General features: G+C 43.4%; 1 protein-coding gene across 1 annotated transcript in view; it reads right to left on the bottom strand.

Moving 5' to 3' along the window:
* The window catches only part of setbp1 (SET binding protein 1), a 40325-nt gene that overhangs the window by 5240 nt on the left and 15255 nt on the right, over positions 1 to 19830 (bottom strand). The window contains exons 3-6 of the mRNA XM_058070413.2: positions 7626 to 8023; positions 5279 to 7189; positions 4451 to 4658; positions 3298 to 4357 (exon numbers count right to left, since the gene is read on the bottom strand). Of these exons, the coding sequence (XP_057926396.2) occupies positions 3298 to 4357; positions 4451 to 4658; positions 5279 to 7189; positions 7626 to 8023 (3577 nt within the window). The remainder of the gene's footprint in view (positions 1 to 3297; positions 4358 to 4450; positions 4659 to 5278; positions 7190 to 7625; positions 8024 to 19830) is intronic.

Below are 19830 nucleotides of genomic sequence, written 5' to 3'. Positions count from 1 at the left end.
AGTATATATCGTCAAATTTACTCAAATTAATCATAGTTTTCAAATGAATTAATCGTGATTAATCACATTGGCAAATATGTGTGAAATATGCCCGTTTGTTACTAATAAAGTTATAAAAGCGTCAGAATCTGTGGGGATGTTATTGTGCTCTGTCACCATAACAAGGGGGCTGGCTTCACAACGTATGAATGCGTTAATTACAAATTGAAACGTAAATTAAAAACATTATTGTGCCATTGTTAACGTGTTGTTTTTGCAAGCCCTAATAGCAATAATGCAGTTATGCCTTGGCACAGTTGAGCAGTTTTACGCGTACCATCACTTTATGATAAAACACTACTGAACTGCAAAATTTCCTTTGATTACTGCAAGTCATTCTTTTAAAGGGGAATCTTGGTTACCGTATATCCCGATCAGCTCAATTTACATTGAAAATGTCCAAATAGCAGCCTGTTAGCATGCTAATAACTGTAACCGGAACTGGAAGTCATTGTCACTGTCGCTCGTTTATGACATCATCAGTGGCTGACACAGTAATTCTTTGCTAACTAACACAGTTCACCACAAGTTTGCTGCTTGTCTTATTGATCACTTATTGACTGGTCGCCAGCCAATCGCAGGGCACATAAAGACAAACAACCATTCACTCTTGCCAATTAACCTAACATGTTTCGAGAATGTGGGGGGAAACCAGAGTGCCCGAAAAAAAACATGCATTCATGGGGAGAACACAGACATGCCCAAGCGGAGAATCGAATTCAGGTCTTCCCGATCTCCTGACTGTGCGACCAACATGCTAACCACTGTGCGGCCCTGTAAAAATGTATTCATAAATTATTCTAAATAGTGTTTTGTGTCTGGAACAGATTCATTGGTTTTGCATTATTTCTTATGGGACTGATTAGAGTAAGTTCCGGTTCGAGCTGGACTTTCTTTAATAATGACACTAACCAAGGTTCCACTGCATTTCTGTTAAGTAAGGAGGCAGTTATCATCAGTGACTGCCGAGGGAGATTGCATCCCAGTTGTGTCCCATCGCATATGTTAGCGTATGAACAAGCAGCCGTACCCAGGCCCACCTCTTGGAAAGGGACGTTTATTCCACACCTCTATTGATACCACTGTCATTCAAAGGGGGAACATTTTTGTTATTTTATTCATTATTTTATTTATATTTCTATTAATCCTTATCCTCACCAACATCTAAAGGATTCTTTCTTGGCCCATTTCTCAACCCTCTATAAAAGTTGGTGTTTTTTCCTTTTGTATCTTACTTTTTAAATAATTTATGTGAAACAGGCAATTAAAGCAGCCTATTAATACGTCTGCTCAACTTTAGTTTTAGACATCTCAACCAAGACACCAAACTCCATCTAACTTCCACATACAGTTAAATACACCATGTGATTCTGTAGTAGCCTTTTCTCCAATTTTAAGGCACTAAAAAGAACTTATAGGGGCAAATAAAGAGACTGGTCTCCATTTGGATGGATTTGCTAATGAACTATGAAGGAGGAGAGATCAAGTAAAGCCTGACCACCCTCCATTTACAACTCAGAAGAACATCACATTCTATTGTCGTTCAAGAATTCAGGGCAGACAATGAAATTAGTCTAATGCAGAAAGCAATAAGTATCAAGAGTTTATGAGCTGTGCACGTTATCAGCTCAACTAAGCTCTCTCTCTCTCTCTCTCTCTCTCTCTCACACACACACACAAAGTAGATGAAATTTATGAGCTGCATACACGGAACATAAAACGTGTGACCTTCAGCGGTACGAGGGTCCATACAGCACTGAGGACTTGGAAGCTCCCACTGCATACACGCTAATGGTTTCATCTTTGACGATCTTTCTTGGCATTGTGAATATGCGTAAGCATGGGATTCAAAGAAAATTGTTCTCATTAATTCAGAGAGACCTGATAAAAATACTATTAAAGCACGATATATTGAAAAAATATATATTATTAAAATTAATGCTAATGGTAATGGTTTTATTTCATTTGAACATGCATCAGATTACAAATGAGTGCATCACATAATCAGTTCACAGTTCCACATGTCCAAAATTAAAACTACATATGTGTACAATTTTAGTTTTTTTTTGCCATGTGTGTCTCCATGTAGGTACGTGCACACGTGCTTGTATTTTAATTGGACTAAAGCTGTGAAGTGAAGCAGTAAGTCATGCTAGAGGAGGGGCAGAGGGAATAGGGAAAGGAGAGGGTAATGGGGGAACAAGGGGGAGGGGAGACCTGGAAAAAAAAAAGAGGGAAATCGGAAAGAGTGGGGGAGGAAGAGGTGGAAGGAGACGTCTGCATATGGATGTGTGGATTCCCAACCACTGGAAGAAAATAAGGAAGAAATCGGTAAAAGGACTGTAAAAGGAAAGTGGATTGGAAAAGGAACAAGGGGACGTGCAAGGTTTGGGTTGTGTGTATATGACTCATCCGTCCTGGATCCCTTGGGAGCAGTGGGGAGGGGGTGTATTCTGACGAAGCCCCTAGCTTCTCCTCCCCGCCACTGGACTAGGCCCCAGTCATTAAACTGCTGGCTGCGAGCCAGCTCTTTTAACACAGGCAAGGGCCTTTTACGGCGTGTCTGTAGAAAATAAATCACACTGTGTGAATAATATATCTCTGGCAAAGGCATTGGCAGGAGCGGAGGAAGGGACGGGGGAGGAGAGATTGGTGAATTATAGTTGTCTCCATCCATGCATTACGTTCTCTTGATCCCAAGCCAGATGTGCTCAAACGCATCAGAATTCAGAATGTACAAAAAAATGCATATTAGTTTGGTATTTGTGGACTACTCCGTATTTTTATATGCTTTTAAGTCATGCTATTGGTGTATATTCGATGCTTGCATGTTAAATTAAAACTTTGGAACCCTGTCAAGGCTAAATAAAAATGTAATGAAATTGATGCCTCATTAGGGAATTGCTTTATTATATACCACTAAAGAATAAAATAATGCATTAGACATCAATTAACTAGATAAAACATCTTCACTTTACTTCACTTTCAAAATTAGGTTTTTAACAACTGTCCACCAGTTATGTGTTCCTTTGACGCTGGATATCGAACAATCACTGAAGGAATCCCCACCAGTGACAACCTCTCTAATATTGCACTGACTGATGTGCACTCACCCATTAAATCAGTGGCATACATAGTCATTGTGGTGTACAGCAAAACAAGTAAAAAAACCCAATATAGCACAAAAGGAAGACCCATTTCATTTGTGTAGTATCACCAATGCGAGGACACAGTATGAAGTATTAATGTGTTTCTTACCAGAGAGAGGAGGGCTGGAGCACTCATTCATCTGTCCTGACTCCTGCCTGGCAGTCTGCAAAGGCATTAGGCCTTGATCTCCAAACACAGTGGGTCTCATCTTCCTGTTCCTCGAACCACATTCATCCTCCTGTGACCCCAAGAAGAGGAAGGATGCGGATTCGGGTTGCTGTGATTGACTACTGTAGCTACTCATGAAGGTGTTAGTAGGCTGTCCGGTCTGACGAGAATGAAAGTGGTTGTCAGACAGAGAGTGTGAGGATAGATTTTCCGAATCAAACATCCCCAAAGTGGATCCCAGGCTTGGCCCTTTGCCATTGGCCCTCTGCTTCTCCGGATGCTTTGCAGGGCCCTGCCTGGATGAGTCACTCAGATTGTTGTGATGTGAACTGGCCTTTGCCCCACTGAAGAGGCCACCCAACTCCTGACGGTCTCGTGGAGAGAGCAAGGGTTCGTCTTTGTGCTTATGTTTGTGCTTGTGCTTCCTCTTATGGAGGCGAACACCTCCGAGACCACCTGAACCGCCGTTCCCTAGTGATCCTAAAACATCTCCTCTCACAGAAGGTTCCTGAAGTTGACCACTGGCGCTGTGATGCTTGACCCCTGCCTGGAGCTTTGTGTGTCCACTGGAGTGGAAAGCCTTGGGAGGGGGGACAGCAGGTCTCATAAAGGGTGATGGGGGAACATGTCCAAGGGAGTGGTGAGGCAGGTAGAACGGGGGTGCAGTGGGGAAGTAGCCCAGACTGAGATGGGGCGTGTAAGGCATGGCATACGGTGCTGCATAGTAATTTCCCCCCGCCAGCGGATAGCCAAATCCTTGAACAAAAGGTAGCTTCGAGGTGATTGGCTCACTGGCTTTAGCTGGACGACCCCGTCTTCTCTTGGCCTTTAGATCAGCATTCCTGCGGATATACGGACTGGAGTTGCAGGGGTAGGTGTCATAGGTGACTGGGTAATAATGGTGGAAGTTGAGGCGGAAAATAGATGGATAGGGATGCTGTGGGTAACAGGTGTAGGGTCTTCTGTGAGACACTCGTAGCTGCTGAAGCTTTGACACAACCTGGAAGTGCGGAGTTTAAAATTGGACATGGTTAAGAAAGAGTTAGCGTTCACATTGCAGATATTGCAAGACGAATGTACGATGAGAACCAACCTCCTCTAACTCAGAAAGAAATTGAAGATGGTCCCGACTCTGAAGACACTTCCTCTTACGACGATTATGTTTTTGCTTCTTCTCCTGCTGGGTAAGGAAGTTGTCCACAGCAGCTACTTGTCGTTCACTTCGAGCTCTGTTGCCTTTGGCGGATGCTTCGAGAGCAGCAGCCTCCACAGCCTCAAATCCACACAGATCAAATGAATACCTGGAATAATACAACACAACATTTTCACACTGTGAAATCACTGACTTCACCAAGTGATGTAATTATAGGTTATGACATGGTTATACCAGACATTTGTATACCAGACAAACCATGTGATGATCTTATTATCACATACTATTTAATCATGAGCTTATTATCACATACTATTTAATCAAAAGACCATTTTGTCTCCAGAAAACGTTCAGTTTATTACATGTATTATATCTAAACAGTGTAAACACAATAATTGCAAAAATATTTCAACAATAATATTTTATCAACAGTCTTATGTAATCAATGTCTGACAATTAAAGTTCCATTAATCAAGTTTGGGTTTTTTTGGTGACTGGAGAAAGACTAGGAATATTTATAGTGTGTGTTCACGCTCGTGCGCTGTTCTCTGATTGGTTGTTTCACGGGCACGATACCAGAGCAGCGCGCTCTGGATGGACAGCTACGGGAGCTGATACTGGACATGGTTAAAGTCTATATTTTATCAGTATCACTGCCCTGGGCTTTGACACAGTATCATTTCGGCCTTTTCCCGTATCATTCATGGGCGGTGTCGAGGGTACAGGGCCAATTAATACTGTAGTATGTGATAAGAAAGAAAACGGTACCTGCGCCGAGAGGCAGGGCCTTTCTCAGTCTGATCTGAGGTGCTGTTGTTGTCAGTCCCGATCCCGCTGTCACTGGGAATGGTCTCTTCACTGTGGGACTCGCTAATTGGAGACAAGGTGACCTCCTTCACTGATGCACCTTCTGATAGTTGGGAGGGTGAATTAGCTAGAAGACGTGGAGGTGATAGTTTCCATCCCCCAGAGAGGAATCCCCTACCAAGATGTTTTGGGGGCAGGGCTGAGATGGGCTGCAGACTAGGCATAGTGGCATCAGAGTGGCTGGCTCGCATTGATGGAGTACTGGAACCGGGAGAGGAGGTGTTTGCTGCTACAATGGAGCTCTCATAGAGACTGGACATTGAAACAGACATGGAGGGCTTATCCCTTATCGGCTTTGGAGGGTTGGAGCCTTGCATTTCAGCTCGAGGTTTCCGACCTCTCTTTTTACCAATGTAGATGGTTCCTCTCTTGCTGACATTGATTTGTTTTCCCAGACGAGCCTCGATGGTAGATGCCATCGCGCTCATAGCAGAGGTAACGGGTGCAGATGGAGACCTTGACGTGTTGTTCTTACTGGTGCTTGATAGGATCTCATTTAAGATGCTCTGCATTTTACCAAGCTTCACCTTGTTCACTGGCCTTGAATTGCTTTTGCCACGTTTCACTTTCTGACCGTTGCCACTGGTAGCTGTTGATGCCATTTGCAGTAATGTGTTTGGCGAGTGTGTCTTCCTCCTGCGGTTTAGCCCTGCAGAGGTTTCTTGTGCAAGCGGGCTTGGGGGTGAAGTGGAAGTGCTCTCGTGGATGGTCTCAACAGTTAGAAGGGGTTGCTTCTTGGGGCGTCCTCTTTTCCTTTTGATGGGCATGTGGACGGTCAGGCTGTCAGTATTTGTATAAAGTGGGCTAGAAGGAGTGATAGGAAAGGCAGATGGTGGGTCCGCTACCATTGATGGACTACTGCAGATGTCTCTCTGGGGCGAGGTGATGCTTGTGTGGGTTTTTGCTTTCAGGTACAACCATCTGTCCTTACACTTGCTTGATCTGGAACTTACTGTGGAGATGGTGCTGTGACTTGGACTAGGACTCAAGGCTGTCCATGGTCTGGGGCTGGGACTTAAGTTCGGTCTGGGCTTAGGGCTTGGACTCATACTTCCCTTGGGGCTTGGGCTGGGGCTTGGGCTAGGAAGTGTGGGATTTGTAGATATGTTAGCTTTACTCACGTTAGGGGTAAGATCTCTGTGTTTTTGTGCATCAGTGTTGCTCTTGGGCCGACCCACAGGGTTCTTTTTCATTCTGTTGATACTCAAAGTTGATTCTGGATCAGGTCCATTCCTAACTATTTCATCTCTTTCCGTCCTGTCTACCCTTTCCCCCTTTTCTCTCTTATCACCTTTATCCAGTCTTTCGGTTTTCTCTATCCCCTCTACACTGACATCAACCTGACTTGAGAGCCTGGAATCATTTTTGTGAGTCTCCATCTTATGAGCGACTTTGGGTTCTGGAGGCTTATGCTGGTGCTTCTCCGTTGTGTCAGAGTCCTTTCGCTGCCGAGACTGCTCCTCAATAGAAAAGGACTCATCAAAAGAAGGCCTTCTCCGCCTCTTTCTTCCTTTTCCTTCTTCTGTCAGCACCGGCATCTCTCTGTCCGCTTCATCCCCTCTCCTGCCAGGAAGTGTTCGCTCTCTTTCATCCTTCCTCCTTTCCTCTCTTTCTTCACAAAACTGCTGAGTCGTATCTTCTTGTCTGTACCTCTGCCTGTCCTCTGAATTAGATGGGCTCTCTGTTTCTTTTTCAGACTGTCTTCCCCACTGCGTCTCAGGATTACAGAGCATCTTCTGGGAGTCCTTCCTGCCATACTTCCTCTTGATGTTCCCAAAGAGCTGCTCATTAACTTCCTGTAAACCTCTCCCCCTGGATAAAGTATACAAACAACCATAAGCATGAGATACTGATGTAGAAAGAACATTTCAGGCACTACAAAAAAATAATCCTGGCAATCATATAAACAAAACACCACTGGATAAAGCATTCTTTGTCCCTTTTGTTTCTATGTGTCACAGCTCAATGCAAATTCAATCAAAAAACTCAATGTCCCGTACACTGAGGACGAGCGAACTAGCTTTCTGTCAAAGAAGATCAAAAAGCAGCAACACTGCAATCAATAGCAATTACATATGCATTTGCATGATTAGTTTTGCAGTGACTACTTGCTGTGATGTATTTACAGGTCATTTATTCTGTGACACTTTGACTTGAAGAAGACACCCTCTAAGTATTCGAAAAATTTCTCATGTTGGTGTGTGCTGAGATCCAATATAAAGTGAAAAAAGGAAGAAATGAGCCACACCTGCTGAGAGAGGTCAAGTTGAGAATACTGGCATCTGTAACGACTGGCAGCTGCAGGTCTGGAGTCACTGATCTTTGAGGTGAGTGGCTGTGAGTCACAGTTCTTGAGAAAGGTGCATTTGAATCCATTAAACAGCTCCGACTGGCTCCCGCCTGCTCTACGGTTGGCTCAGGATTGGCTGGAGAAACAGAAGGTGCTCTGAACGTGATCCAGTCGGGACTGACTTGGTGCTGGGAAGCGTGTTGGAATTGTTGCGTGGCGGTGTGTTGTGTTGGTTGTACAAGGGAGAGAGTGGGAGCAGGGACCAGAGTGTTGCGAGGCTGGTGTTTAGGTGGAGAGGGATCTCCCAGTAGTTGCAACAGGCCTCCTTGAACAGACCGGAACTGGCGCTCGTACGTCTGTGAACGACAGAGAAAAGAAAACAATGAAAGGCCGCTATGATGACAAGACATGATTACATAGCAAAGAGCAGAGAGAAAGGATACAAACATTGAGCAACCATTAAACAATAATAATTTCCTGTGTGGCTGCACGGTGATTGAGTGGTTAATGTGCAGGCCACACAGTTAGAAGACCCAAGTTCGATTCCATTGGAGTTTGCATGTTCTCCCTGTGCATACGTGGGTTTTCTCCAGCTTCCTCAGACATTCCATTAACATGCATATTAATTGGTTAATCCATAGGTATGAATATGAGTGTGGTGTGATTGGTTGATTGTCTATATGTGCCCTGTGATTGGCTAGTGACCAGTCCAGGGTGTACCCCGCCTCTCACCCGAAGACAGCTGTGATAGGCTCCAGCACCCCCCGCGACCCTCGTGAGGATAAGCGGTAGAAAAAGAATGAATGAATTTCCTGTGTTCATAATATCAGGCTACACTGTAAGATCATTTTATAATGTACATATTTTGTCATTAATTTCTTGTGCTCTGAGATCCCCGCACCCTCTTCACTGCAGGACTGACCGAGGGTTTTAATACAGCTTGTGTGCACGAGCAAACAGTGCACAGCCAAACAAAAGGCTTGTTTACAGAGCAATTAAATTCCTGTGGCAAGGATGTTGCATGCTGCGTGAGCTGGGGGCTAAGGCTGGTGAAGTCTCACTGCACACAGTGTATAAAACACAGTAGTGTAACTCGGCGTGTCCTTGAATGTCCTTTTACTTGCATGCACAATAATAACTTACATTGTTTTTTGAAGTCTTGCTTTTACCCGGGCTGTCAAATAATTACAAATTTGAATCAGATTAATCACCATTTCAAAATTAATTATTATGATTAATCACCATTAGCAAGTACGTCTGAAATATTCCCATTTATTCATTAATTAGCTGAAAGATAACGGACAGTATTAGATATATTTGTATGCATTAGCAGCTCCAAATGAACTCAATATGTCAATCATTCTTGTAATGAGAATGATAAGGTGTCGTTCCCAGGATGAACGGACTATAGATGTGTGTGAGTTGGATATACATACAGTTGTTGGTGTTGGAATTATACTGCTGTTGCTGTTGATGTGTTCAGGTCAGAATGAAGTTAGAACTAAAGTTAAAGTGATTGTGGGGAGACGTGTGCTTCGAAAGCACAGTGGGGGAACTCTGCCGTCTGTCTGTCATCGTAAGAAAGCGGCGTGCTTGCTCTGGTATGCATGTGTCAATTACACACAAAAAAGAATTGTATTTGATTCATTAAATAAATGAGTTACCGCCATTAACACATTATTTTTGACTGCTCTAGTTTTGACTACTGGCACCAAAGACGGTAAAGCTAGCTCTTTCCATCCAGGCATGCTTTGATATGATATTTCTGTCATTGTGTTTATTTGCCCAGTAAATTACACTATATGTGTATGAGGCCTGAAAACAAAACTTAGGCATGCTGGAAGTTAGGTCTCTTTTTTTTATGCCAGCCACAACGGACAGCATTTCACTGTAAAAATGATGACAAAGACAATAAATTACAAATGATCTTTTGGTGAACTGCTAACAAAAAGGATGCTGACACCATGATGGCAACATGGCAACATTTTTCAGCATATGGCCACAAGTGCAAAGTCCACTTTGAATCCACACCTGCTAGTTTACTCTGAACCACTTAGATATCAAGGAATGCGAAGGCCTGACATGCTGTTATACAACAATACGCCGCTTAACGTGTCACGACCACATAATCAGTGGCTGCAGGAAGATGAGAAATGGAGCAGTGGACTGCCTTTGTGGTTTAGCCTGTTATTAACAGACTCAGTATGACGCAACAAGACACTGCTCAGCTGCGCTGCAGGAAGATGTAACCTAACCACAGGCGAGCCTCTCAGCATGTACGCATGCAAGCGCACACGCACACGAGATGTACATTATAAAAGCTTTTACTCTTTGTTCACTCTATCGGTTACCAAAACATAAATGCGCACAGCCAGGGCGCCAATTTTAATCAAGATGGTTCAGCATCTTGCCAGATAATTAGCTTCTTGCAGACAGATATGCAGACACAACCAGCACTGAATATATAATATAGTCATCACAGAGTACTTACTGGAAAAGAAAGTGCTTATTTTCTATATTTCAGCTTGCCAATGTGTGGTTTTACCCTCATTTCATCAACCACTCTATTTTCTCCCTCATCTTGCATCTCTCTCTTGCTCTCTCTCAGTCAGGCAGTGACACTCGGGTTGTCCTTGCACGCTTGCTGCAGAGGCTGTTTATAATGGCGCATTCTCATACCCACTGATTAACCCAACATGCAAGCTTGAGAACACACACTCACGCAATCACTGAGCAGCATGAATGATTAATAAAGCCAGAAAATACTCACACACACACACACACACAATGGTGGTGCAATTGAATGCATGTATGCTAGTGTACACTGACACAGGAGAAGAGATGATGGGGGTCTAAGATGACAGGCAACCGATACACACACACTTTCTCATTTTACTTACTGCTGCAGGTTAATGTAGTACAAACAGCCAATAATATGGGAAAAAAAAACGTGCTCACAAAATATGTCCTTTTTACTAACCACACATTATGAACTTTAACACACATGTTAAAGACAAAGCTCTTACCATTAAGAGGAGAGGAAAATACAACAACAAAAAGAAGAAAAAACATCCCCCCATCCCAGTTAAGGTTGATTTATTGGCACTAGTTCAGCTTTGTGTCCATAGCTTCCTCCCCTCTAGCCTGTCCTCTATGCCACAAACAATGCATGATTCATCTCCAGGGAAAACAAACTCTAATAGTCACACAAATAACTAGGGATAGCGTGCAATGGCAGTTGCCATGTGAGCAGAACTCTCCCATTTATAGGAAGCGATTAGGTCTGTCACAATATGAAATTTTGCTGGTTGATAATTATGCTACAAAATATCATTGATATTCAATATTATCGCAACATTTTTTCTTTCATTTTAGTTATGAGAGGTGTCATTCACATTTGCACCACTAGTGTACCGTGTACCTGTGTGTGAAATATACCGGTATAAGAAATGATCAAATGTAAACAAAATGAAATGATATGAATGAAATGCTGTCATGCTGAGGAGAAGGAACGTTCGTGTGTGGAAGTATTTACTTGCAGATCGCTCAATCATGGTACAAAATCAAAACACTGAACAATACACAGGTTGAAATGGTGATGAACGCCGGCGAAAGTTGGCTAAATCTCCACTTCTAGAACTTTAGTGGACGCTAGCTGGGTTAGCTTGTGTGGTTTGTGTGAGACCAGCACAGTGCGGCGCACCCACGCCTCTGGCGCATAATGGGTGCTCAACCTGGCGGCAGCTGAAAGTATGATGCCAACCGAGGCCTCTACACCACCCAAATCAACATTTTAGAAGTGAAAATTCCACCAGAAAAAGCACAAGACAGATCTCCATGGCTGTACCAGATCGCCCCTCCTTCGCCTCCCTCACTAACCACGACATCCCATTAGAAAAGTTAGTGTATGTGTATTTCATTTTATGGTTTAACGTTTGTAGTTTTTTATAGAAGACTCAGTTGAAATTTCAATTTTGTATTTTTTATATCATCGTATCATGACATATCCCAAAAATATTGCGATACTGCATATGCAGAGGTCCATATCACCCAACCCTTATACTGAATACATCACAAATATGTAATGTCAGTATATCACAGGCCAAATTATGTTGTCACAGTTTCTGTTTTCCATTTGTACATAAGTTTGATTGTATTATTATGTATTGACTGATCTTGTGTATTTTGACATATAGTACCTGCACTGACGTTCATGTTTTCATTAACATTAGCAGTTTGTGTGTCAGCTCTAGAACACTTTTGATACATTATCTAATTTTGTTTTCCAATTCATAATAATACCCCAAGTACCTGTAAAGACCGTGCTGTAGTATTCTGTCAGTTGGAACAAGATATAATAACAGACGACATTAACGGAGGAGTGTTTACTTCTCAGAGAATGAGGAACTGCAGCAGCAAAGTGGAGCCTGTGGAGTATAATACTGCAGCATCCAAAGCTAAGGTATTGGTCATCAGTCACTGGCAGTGATTTAAATCACCAGCTGGGTATTAACCAGACACACTTAGAACTTTGGCTGAACAGGTAGTAGAAATAGTACCATGGAAAGTGGTACTGTGCAGTGAGGCATTGATCTTTATTAAATCGGATGTATTAATTCTGTAAAGCCATTTTAACACATTCAGATTCTTCTATTGGCTATTTCCCCTCATTTAGATATTGATTTTAAATTAGATGAATGGTTATGCCTTAGCAAAGGTTTGCCATCTCAAAGTGCTGCAGTTTTGAATGTGCCTTATGATCTACATGCACTCTCACAGGCTTGCAGCAGGGGGCAGCGGTTTTGACAGCAGCAGCCAATCCTAGGCATGATTACAAGGTTTTAACCACCACTGTTCTTGCTTTAGCAGGTTGTGCTGACATATATATTGTATATTAGAAAGACCACACCCAAAACAAACTTATTTGATGTGATTACATAGCACTCGCCCCTGAGGCTTTCAACCCTGAGTTGAGGGGTTGAGGGTCATACTCCACAGTTCAGTCGACAACCTTTTTTTCTTGCATGTCTTCTTCTGGGTCAACGCTGCAATAACACGCATGGGTTTTTACCACCCAAATGGTAAAGTCAGATATGGAAGTGTGCAAATGTCCTCCCACTGGTGATGTAACCATCAGCGCGCAGTGGAGGAGGTCATGGATAATAAGTGACTAAGTGCTGCAATCACCCAAGTGAGAGGCGACGAGTCACTTGAGTCAGCATAATGTCAAAGACTGGCAAATGCGTGAAGGGAACACTGTCACTCTGCAGCAGGTAAACAGAGGTATGGATGTGTGTAGAGGGTTGCACTCCCCTCTTCTCCATTTTGCTATGTAACAGCCCCTCCCGCAGCTTTGCTCTCATTCAGCCTCTTGTTTTCCACTCTTGTGTAAACTCACAAGTGGAACTTTTCCCTCATACATGGAGCAACCCTGGCTGCACTAGTGCATACCGGGAAAGAACACCCTAGCACAAGGGCACACCCAGATCTCATGACAGAGCACACACACACACACACATGTACATGTATACACAGGGGCAAGCTACACACACACACACACACAGACACACAAACATGCTGCCCTTCAAATAGTTTTTCACAGCCCTTTATTTGGCAGCATGCCCGGTGGTTAGAGTGTTTCATTTTTCCCTGTGTATGGAACTGGGCAGCTGTCCAGACAGACACACAAAAGGGGGGTGGGGGTAGGGGCACAGAAAAAGAGAGAGGGGTAGAATTGGAGTGGGGAGGGGAGGGGGTTAGTGAAAGAATGAGAGCAGCAACAGCAGCAAGGGAGGGAGCAGAAAAACCAGCAGAAAAACAAGGAGTGAGGTAGCTCGAACATTTGCGATTTGTTCACTCTGATGCCTTATCATGATATGATCCACTTTTCCCCTTCACACACACACACACACACACACACACACCCTGTCAGTTTTTGCCTCCCAGTGCCCCCTGTGGCCTTGAGCCCCCATCCCCGCCTTTAGTCTCATCCCTTCTTTTCGTACCCACGTTTCTCCTCTCTGGAGCTGACCATTCTACCCCTGTGGGAACTAACACCCCCTCCTCTTCAAAGCCCCCCAACTTTGTCTCTAGCTCCATTCATAGAACCGCTTCCCTGTGATCTGTTTCTGACAGCCACACACACACGCACACACACACGAATGCAGCCCCTCTGCAAACAAACACCATGAATTCTAACGCGGCTTTGTATCCGCAGCACTTAAAAACCTGGCTGGGGGGGGCATGCAAAGAAAAGGAGGGAAAAGTGAGAGAGAGCTGTAGCGCTGTGTTGATCTTGCGGTCACTCTCACAGAATCCCCCAGCCCCCCCCCACCCCCACCACCACCTCTCCACTCTATACCAATAGCCCCCCATGCCCCCCACCCGTCCCTGTTTCTCGTTCTCTCGTTCTTCCCACCAGTTCTCCCGGGAATAAAGACTTCCATTCATGCGCCTGAGGAGACCCACAGCAGGGGAGAGAAAAGAGGGAGGAGAAGGAAAGAGGGTTGGGGGCAGGGGGTGGTGGTGTCAAGGTGGGACACTTTGTGGATCACTGGGATCAGGGCACAGTGCCATAAAAAAAAGTGTGTGTGCGTGTGCACGTCTGTTTTCGCTCTTGCCCTGAGACAAAGCTTCACTATCTCCGATGTGGTGACATGTACACCAGCCAAAGCATCTTCTGGGAAAGTTGGGTGGGAAAGTTTGGAAAATGGGACTAGTTTCCAAACATCACTGCTGCGTTCACCCGGCAACATAAAATGCTTGTGTGCTTTGATGTTTCCTGCAGAATATTTTGACGTCTATGACATTACACACACCACCTGTCCTGTTTTTCTTATTTCCTCATTCAATCTTCAGTTCATTTGTCCCTTTGCTCGCTGCAGAGCAGACCAGATTTAATGCACAGCGGTGGGCCCGCAATAAAATGTTCCCTCCCACATTTCCAGATTGAAGTGCTCCTAAAGATAGAAACGAAGCACACGAGAGTCTCCTTGTCAAGTGAAATGACTCAATCTGAAGAAAAGCCTGTGATTGGTTGAATTGAAGCATGTCATTACGGCCCAATTGGAGGTTGTCTCGTGCACAGTAATCACAGAAACATTTACATGCTACACAAAGTATACATCTAATCCCCACAATTATCTTTAATGGTGTGTGCAGGCATAAGCATGTGGGGTAATTGTATAGCGAAACAATAGAAGCGTTTTTCATCGTCATTATGTACCATTTACTTCTTTCATAGGCAATGTCGACATCCAGTATCGACAATTAAGCATGCACTTGTTCATCCCAAAGGATAAGTAGACATGCAACGGCACCGGCACACATAAGCACACTCCCTTTATATTCAAGTAATCCAAACTGTGGAATAATAACTGTGGAAAGTGAACTCAAAGAATTTCACACTCACAAGCACAACATCCTCCGTGTACACTTCCATACGAAAGGAAACAATTAACAGCCAATGAGTTGCCCTGAATCGTAAGGGATGACTTCCTGTGTAGAATGATGGGTAATTCAAGACAGAAGCTGTGCTGATATTAAACACTTCCTCTCTGACAAACAGGGGTCGCTAAGGCGAAGCTGACTTGAGTGATTACTTATTCACATGTAATGCATCACTGTCTTGTTAATGATGCTACTTTTTCACCATGCCCTTTGACAATATGGAGAGAACAAAATAACAAATAAGCGCTTTAGCTATAGTTACTATAGTTTAAAATAGTGTTCCAACTATTCCAACTGCAAAAGAGAAACTTGAGAACTTTTGTATGTTCTTAATTAAGCATACACCGAATGGCCACTCGACATAAACCACTATTAGATGGTCAATTCTCCCCATACTAGGGTGAGCAAAATCTCCATCCACAGTGGTTGTCTATCACTGTCAAGTGCATGCCTTAGCAACAGTTGGCACTATAACCATGGACAGGAAAGCCATTTTAGTTGATGAAAAGTTTGAGGAATGTCATTCATGAAAAAAAAAACATGATTAAACATCAGATGTACACCAAAGACAGTGAACAAAAGTAAAAAATGCGTCACAATGCTAGGTTAATATTACTAACATCACATCATTAAGATTTTTAGGCCAAAGCAATGGCTTTTATACATTTTATCATACTTAATATCTTTAGTATCCATGTTAAATTGAAGTGAACGTGGTTTTAGTAACACTGGCAGAGCACAAGATGTTCCGTGCTGAATAAAGAGGAGCTATAATTGATTATGTCAAGGATAATTCATCTCTAAAAAGACCTCGATGATCCCCAGCCAGTCAGTGGGAATGGCGGCGGGTTCGAGAGCCACTGTAATGACATCCTCCGTGACAGGGAGAATAGGCAAAGTGAGACACAATAGTCTTAACCAATTACACTGCCCACCTCCCCTCAGGCTCCCTCACACAAACAATAATCGGCTTTGTGAGGGGCTGCACTCCACTTGCTTCTCCTCACACACACACACACACACACACACATATGCAGTGAGACCACAGCAGTATCTTGCAACTTTTCCCTCACATCTCAAGTCACATATGTGCATTTCTACAGGAATTTAAGGTTCTGCACTTTGCAAACCACTGAGCACTATGTGTGCAACATGTGCATTTCCCTCCAGGCTTGGGCACATGACTGCAGCTGCCCCCTTGTTCCCTCCTTTATAACGGCACCCCTCCTTGTTGTAGGTGAGAGGTCATATGGAGTGACATTCCTCTCAGTCTGAGAGCGAGAGAGCAATGCAGCAGTGAGACCTCTGAAGAGAGCGATGGAAACGGCCAACAACGTAAGGAACAAAAAAAAAAAATGCAACAGAGCAGAGCAGGTAAAAGATGAGGAGCACGGGGGATTTGGGAATGTGTGTGTGCTGAAATGGACCACTAAACAGAAGACTCTAGTGGCTCTTCCCTGCCACATAGAAACAGCTGTTTGTTTAGTCTGAGCAGCCCCAAGGGATGGACACGCTGACAGAGGGACAGGCACACACAATTATATCATTTATTCATGTCCAAATCCATCCTGAAGAGACAACTAGAATAAATAAACATTGAACTACAGAGGGATTACCCTACAAAGCCTTATACTAAAACAGCGGGGAACGAGGAGGAATGAGTCAAATAACACGAGTGGATTGTATTTGTACAGTCACGTATTGTGATTGATAGCGTTGTCAAGGAAGCTGTGGTTTTGTTGTGTTTTTCCGAGTGGACTGGTGTATTATTGCACTTTTGTTAACAGTTTTGTTCGACATTCTTCATCTTTCTTTATTTCTGCACTCCTACATGACAATGTTCAAATTGATGTTGATACAATTTGTGTTTTGCGGAGATCTGTGCATGCTTTAAAGGGCACCTTTAGTTAGAATGTTGTATTCTCGTGTTAAAGGATGAATGTTTCAGATAATGAGGTTTGCATATTTGGAAGTGAGCCCTGAAAGAAGTTTGGGATGGCTCAAAACGCTTGGTTTCACAGGGCGCTGCAAAACTGTTCTTTTGTGATGTCACAGAGGAGCAGGGTTCCTTATGGCCGTGGCTGTAGGCACGATACACTCTCAGCCCTCTCTCCAAGCTTTGCTTTCCCCGCCCTTCAAGCTCTGTGTTTGTGAACATGAATGTGAAATATCTGCTAAACTGTTGCAGAAGCCAGAAGCAGCGTGGTCTCGCCGCTTATTGGTAAGAACCACAGTGTTCTGTTTGGAACGCGGTAGTCCCACAAAAAACCTGTAATGACATCATTTCTACGATTGATGTTGTACCAAGATTATCTGCAGTTATTAAATGCTGCGCCCTCACGTCCGGCTTCTGAGCTCCACCGCATCAGCGGTGCCTCTTACAAAGTGTGTTCGAACAATGAGTGCTCCTCGTCGGTTAGGCGAGGTCGATGCGTCCCTGTTCTCCTGTGCTTCTCGGCATTGTGTGGCATTCATTGTTGATTAATCATATTTTGAAAAAGTTGCTTGATTACTGTCTTGAAACATTCATTCATTCATCCATTTTCTATGCAGCTTAATCCTCACAAGGATCGCTGGAGTATGCTGGAGCCTATCCCAGCTGACTTTGGGCGAGAGGCGGGGTACACCCTGGACTGGTCGCCAGCCAATCACAGGGCACTAATAGACAAACAACCATTCACACTTACATCCATGGAGTTCATAGACTATGGACGATTTGGAGTCACCAATTAACCTAACATGCATGTCTTTCGAATGGGGGAAGAAACCGGAGTACCCACGCATACAACATGCAAACTCCACACAGAGTTGCCCAAACAGAGATTCGAACCTAGGTCTTCCTGATCTCCTGATATGTGGCCTACATGCTAACCACCATGCAGCTGATCGTATATCGACATTCAACCTCAATATATTGGGATATGAGTTTTTGGTCCATTTCACCCAGCCCTAATATAAAGTGATCAAGATTATGTTGCTTTTGAACACCAGATTGCCAGTGCCCTGTCTTAGTCTCACTTCCAGGCACACCACACACACACACACACACACCTTCTGACAGGCACGTCCCAGGCAGCTGATGGTGCCATCAGATTTCACTGACAAACACACTTACGCCTCAAGTGAGACACAGTGAAAGTCAATACTGCACCTGACTCTCAATCAACCTTAACCTACACCCCACATGGACCTCCTCTCAAAACCACTTGCCCTCCATTTGGGGGCACACACACAGAGAAAAAAGCATGGTAGTGTAATAGTATGATATCACGCAATGTCCAAATATTCAATTTTGCTTGAAAACATCACCTTCCTCTTCATTGAAGCGGCCTCTTTCATGAGATGCTGTCACTTCTTTTAGTGTGTTTAGCTACTCTAGATTTTCATTAAAATATACACTGAGCGGGGCTATGTTCACACTGCAGGCTAATATGTCAAATTCCCATTTTTTGTTGTAATTGCATTGTTTATATGGTCTTGTGAATAAATTAATACATTTCAGGTCGGTATCTGTGTTACTTTTCTTTTTTATTCTTTTTAAAATAAATATAGAAAACGTTAAATATAATGTTCACTTTTCAGTGCAATCATGCTGTACTTGCAGTACCATCTCACATTCTCCATGACGACAGATGGTAAACATTGTTGATACTGTCTTTATACAGCACCCTTTATACCGTCTTTTTCGCTGGTCACTCCTGCTATCCTCCTTCATATCTCTGCTGGGATATCCCATCGCTCTGTGTAGCGAAGGGGTGCTCAAAGCTAACAGCTGCTCGATGGAGCAAGTGGCAAGCTACAAATGTAACAAGATCAATATCCATAGCTTAAGGGGTCAGTATGGCACAAAAAACAGAAAGGAAGTAATAAATAACGATTAAACACTATTAAACACTAAAAACGCCACAGACGATACAGAGCTGCCGTTACTAGCTGACACTCGGGCGTGCCATCTTGAAAAATGAGACCTCCACATCAAATCCAGTCTATATCGATATGAATAATATGCTTGAACAAAATATCGATATTTTAAAAATATTGATAGGTTGCCCAACCCTACATAGTCATTTATTTATTTGATACCCTGAATCATATTGAGGTAGCGAGGTGATTTACAATACAGCCAAGTTAATATACATGGCAAGAAGAAGTAGTCTACATTGTTGAGTAACTTTATCCAAGTCTTTCAATGAATTATATTCCGGATGCCCTTCTTGACAAATATCAATGATGCTTACTAGTGGAGATTGGAACCCGGGGCATTTTCTCCGAAGTCCATAACGCTAACCACTACACCACAGCGGCTCATGTCTTTCAGTGACGTCAGGTCAGTTATATCAGATATATGACCTGATATATAACCTGACCCTTCAGACTGCAATCCATCAGATACATATCAGATGTATACATATATACATATATATATATGAGTCACATTTGAATAAAATCTGAACTGTAGTGTACATGAAAAAAAAATGTGAAACAGCAAACAAATCAGAACTGACCTGCAGTGTGAACATAGCCCCAGACTGACTAATACGGTGTGGTTACATCTGCCTGAAACCCAACAAGAGCCCACTATGATTGGGCACACCGGTGAATGAAAGGGGCTTGACCTCTAGGATGCATAGAGAAGCGGCTTGTGTGTGTCTGACTGAGAAATTAGCTACAGTCCCAGCCAAATGGTTAGCACACATATGCTCACACACACATT

The sequence above is a fragment of the Doryrhamphus excisus genome, linkage group LG3, assembly GCF_037039965.1.
Source record: "Doryrhamphus excisus strain RoL-2023G ecotype Guam linkage group LG3, RoL_Dexc_Guam_v1.1, whole genome shotgun sequence".
Classification (NCBI taxonomy): Eukaryota; Metazoa; Chordata; class Actinopteri; order Syngnathiformes; family Syngnathidae; genus Doryrhamphus; species Doryrhamphus excisus.
The sequence above is the reverse complement of the archived record's forward strand: the minus strand, read 5'-3'. Positions and strand labels throughout refer to the sequence as shown.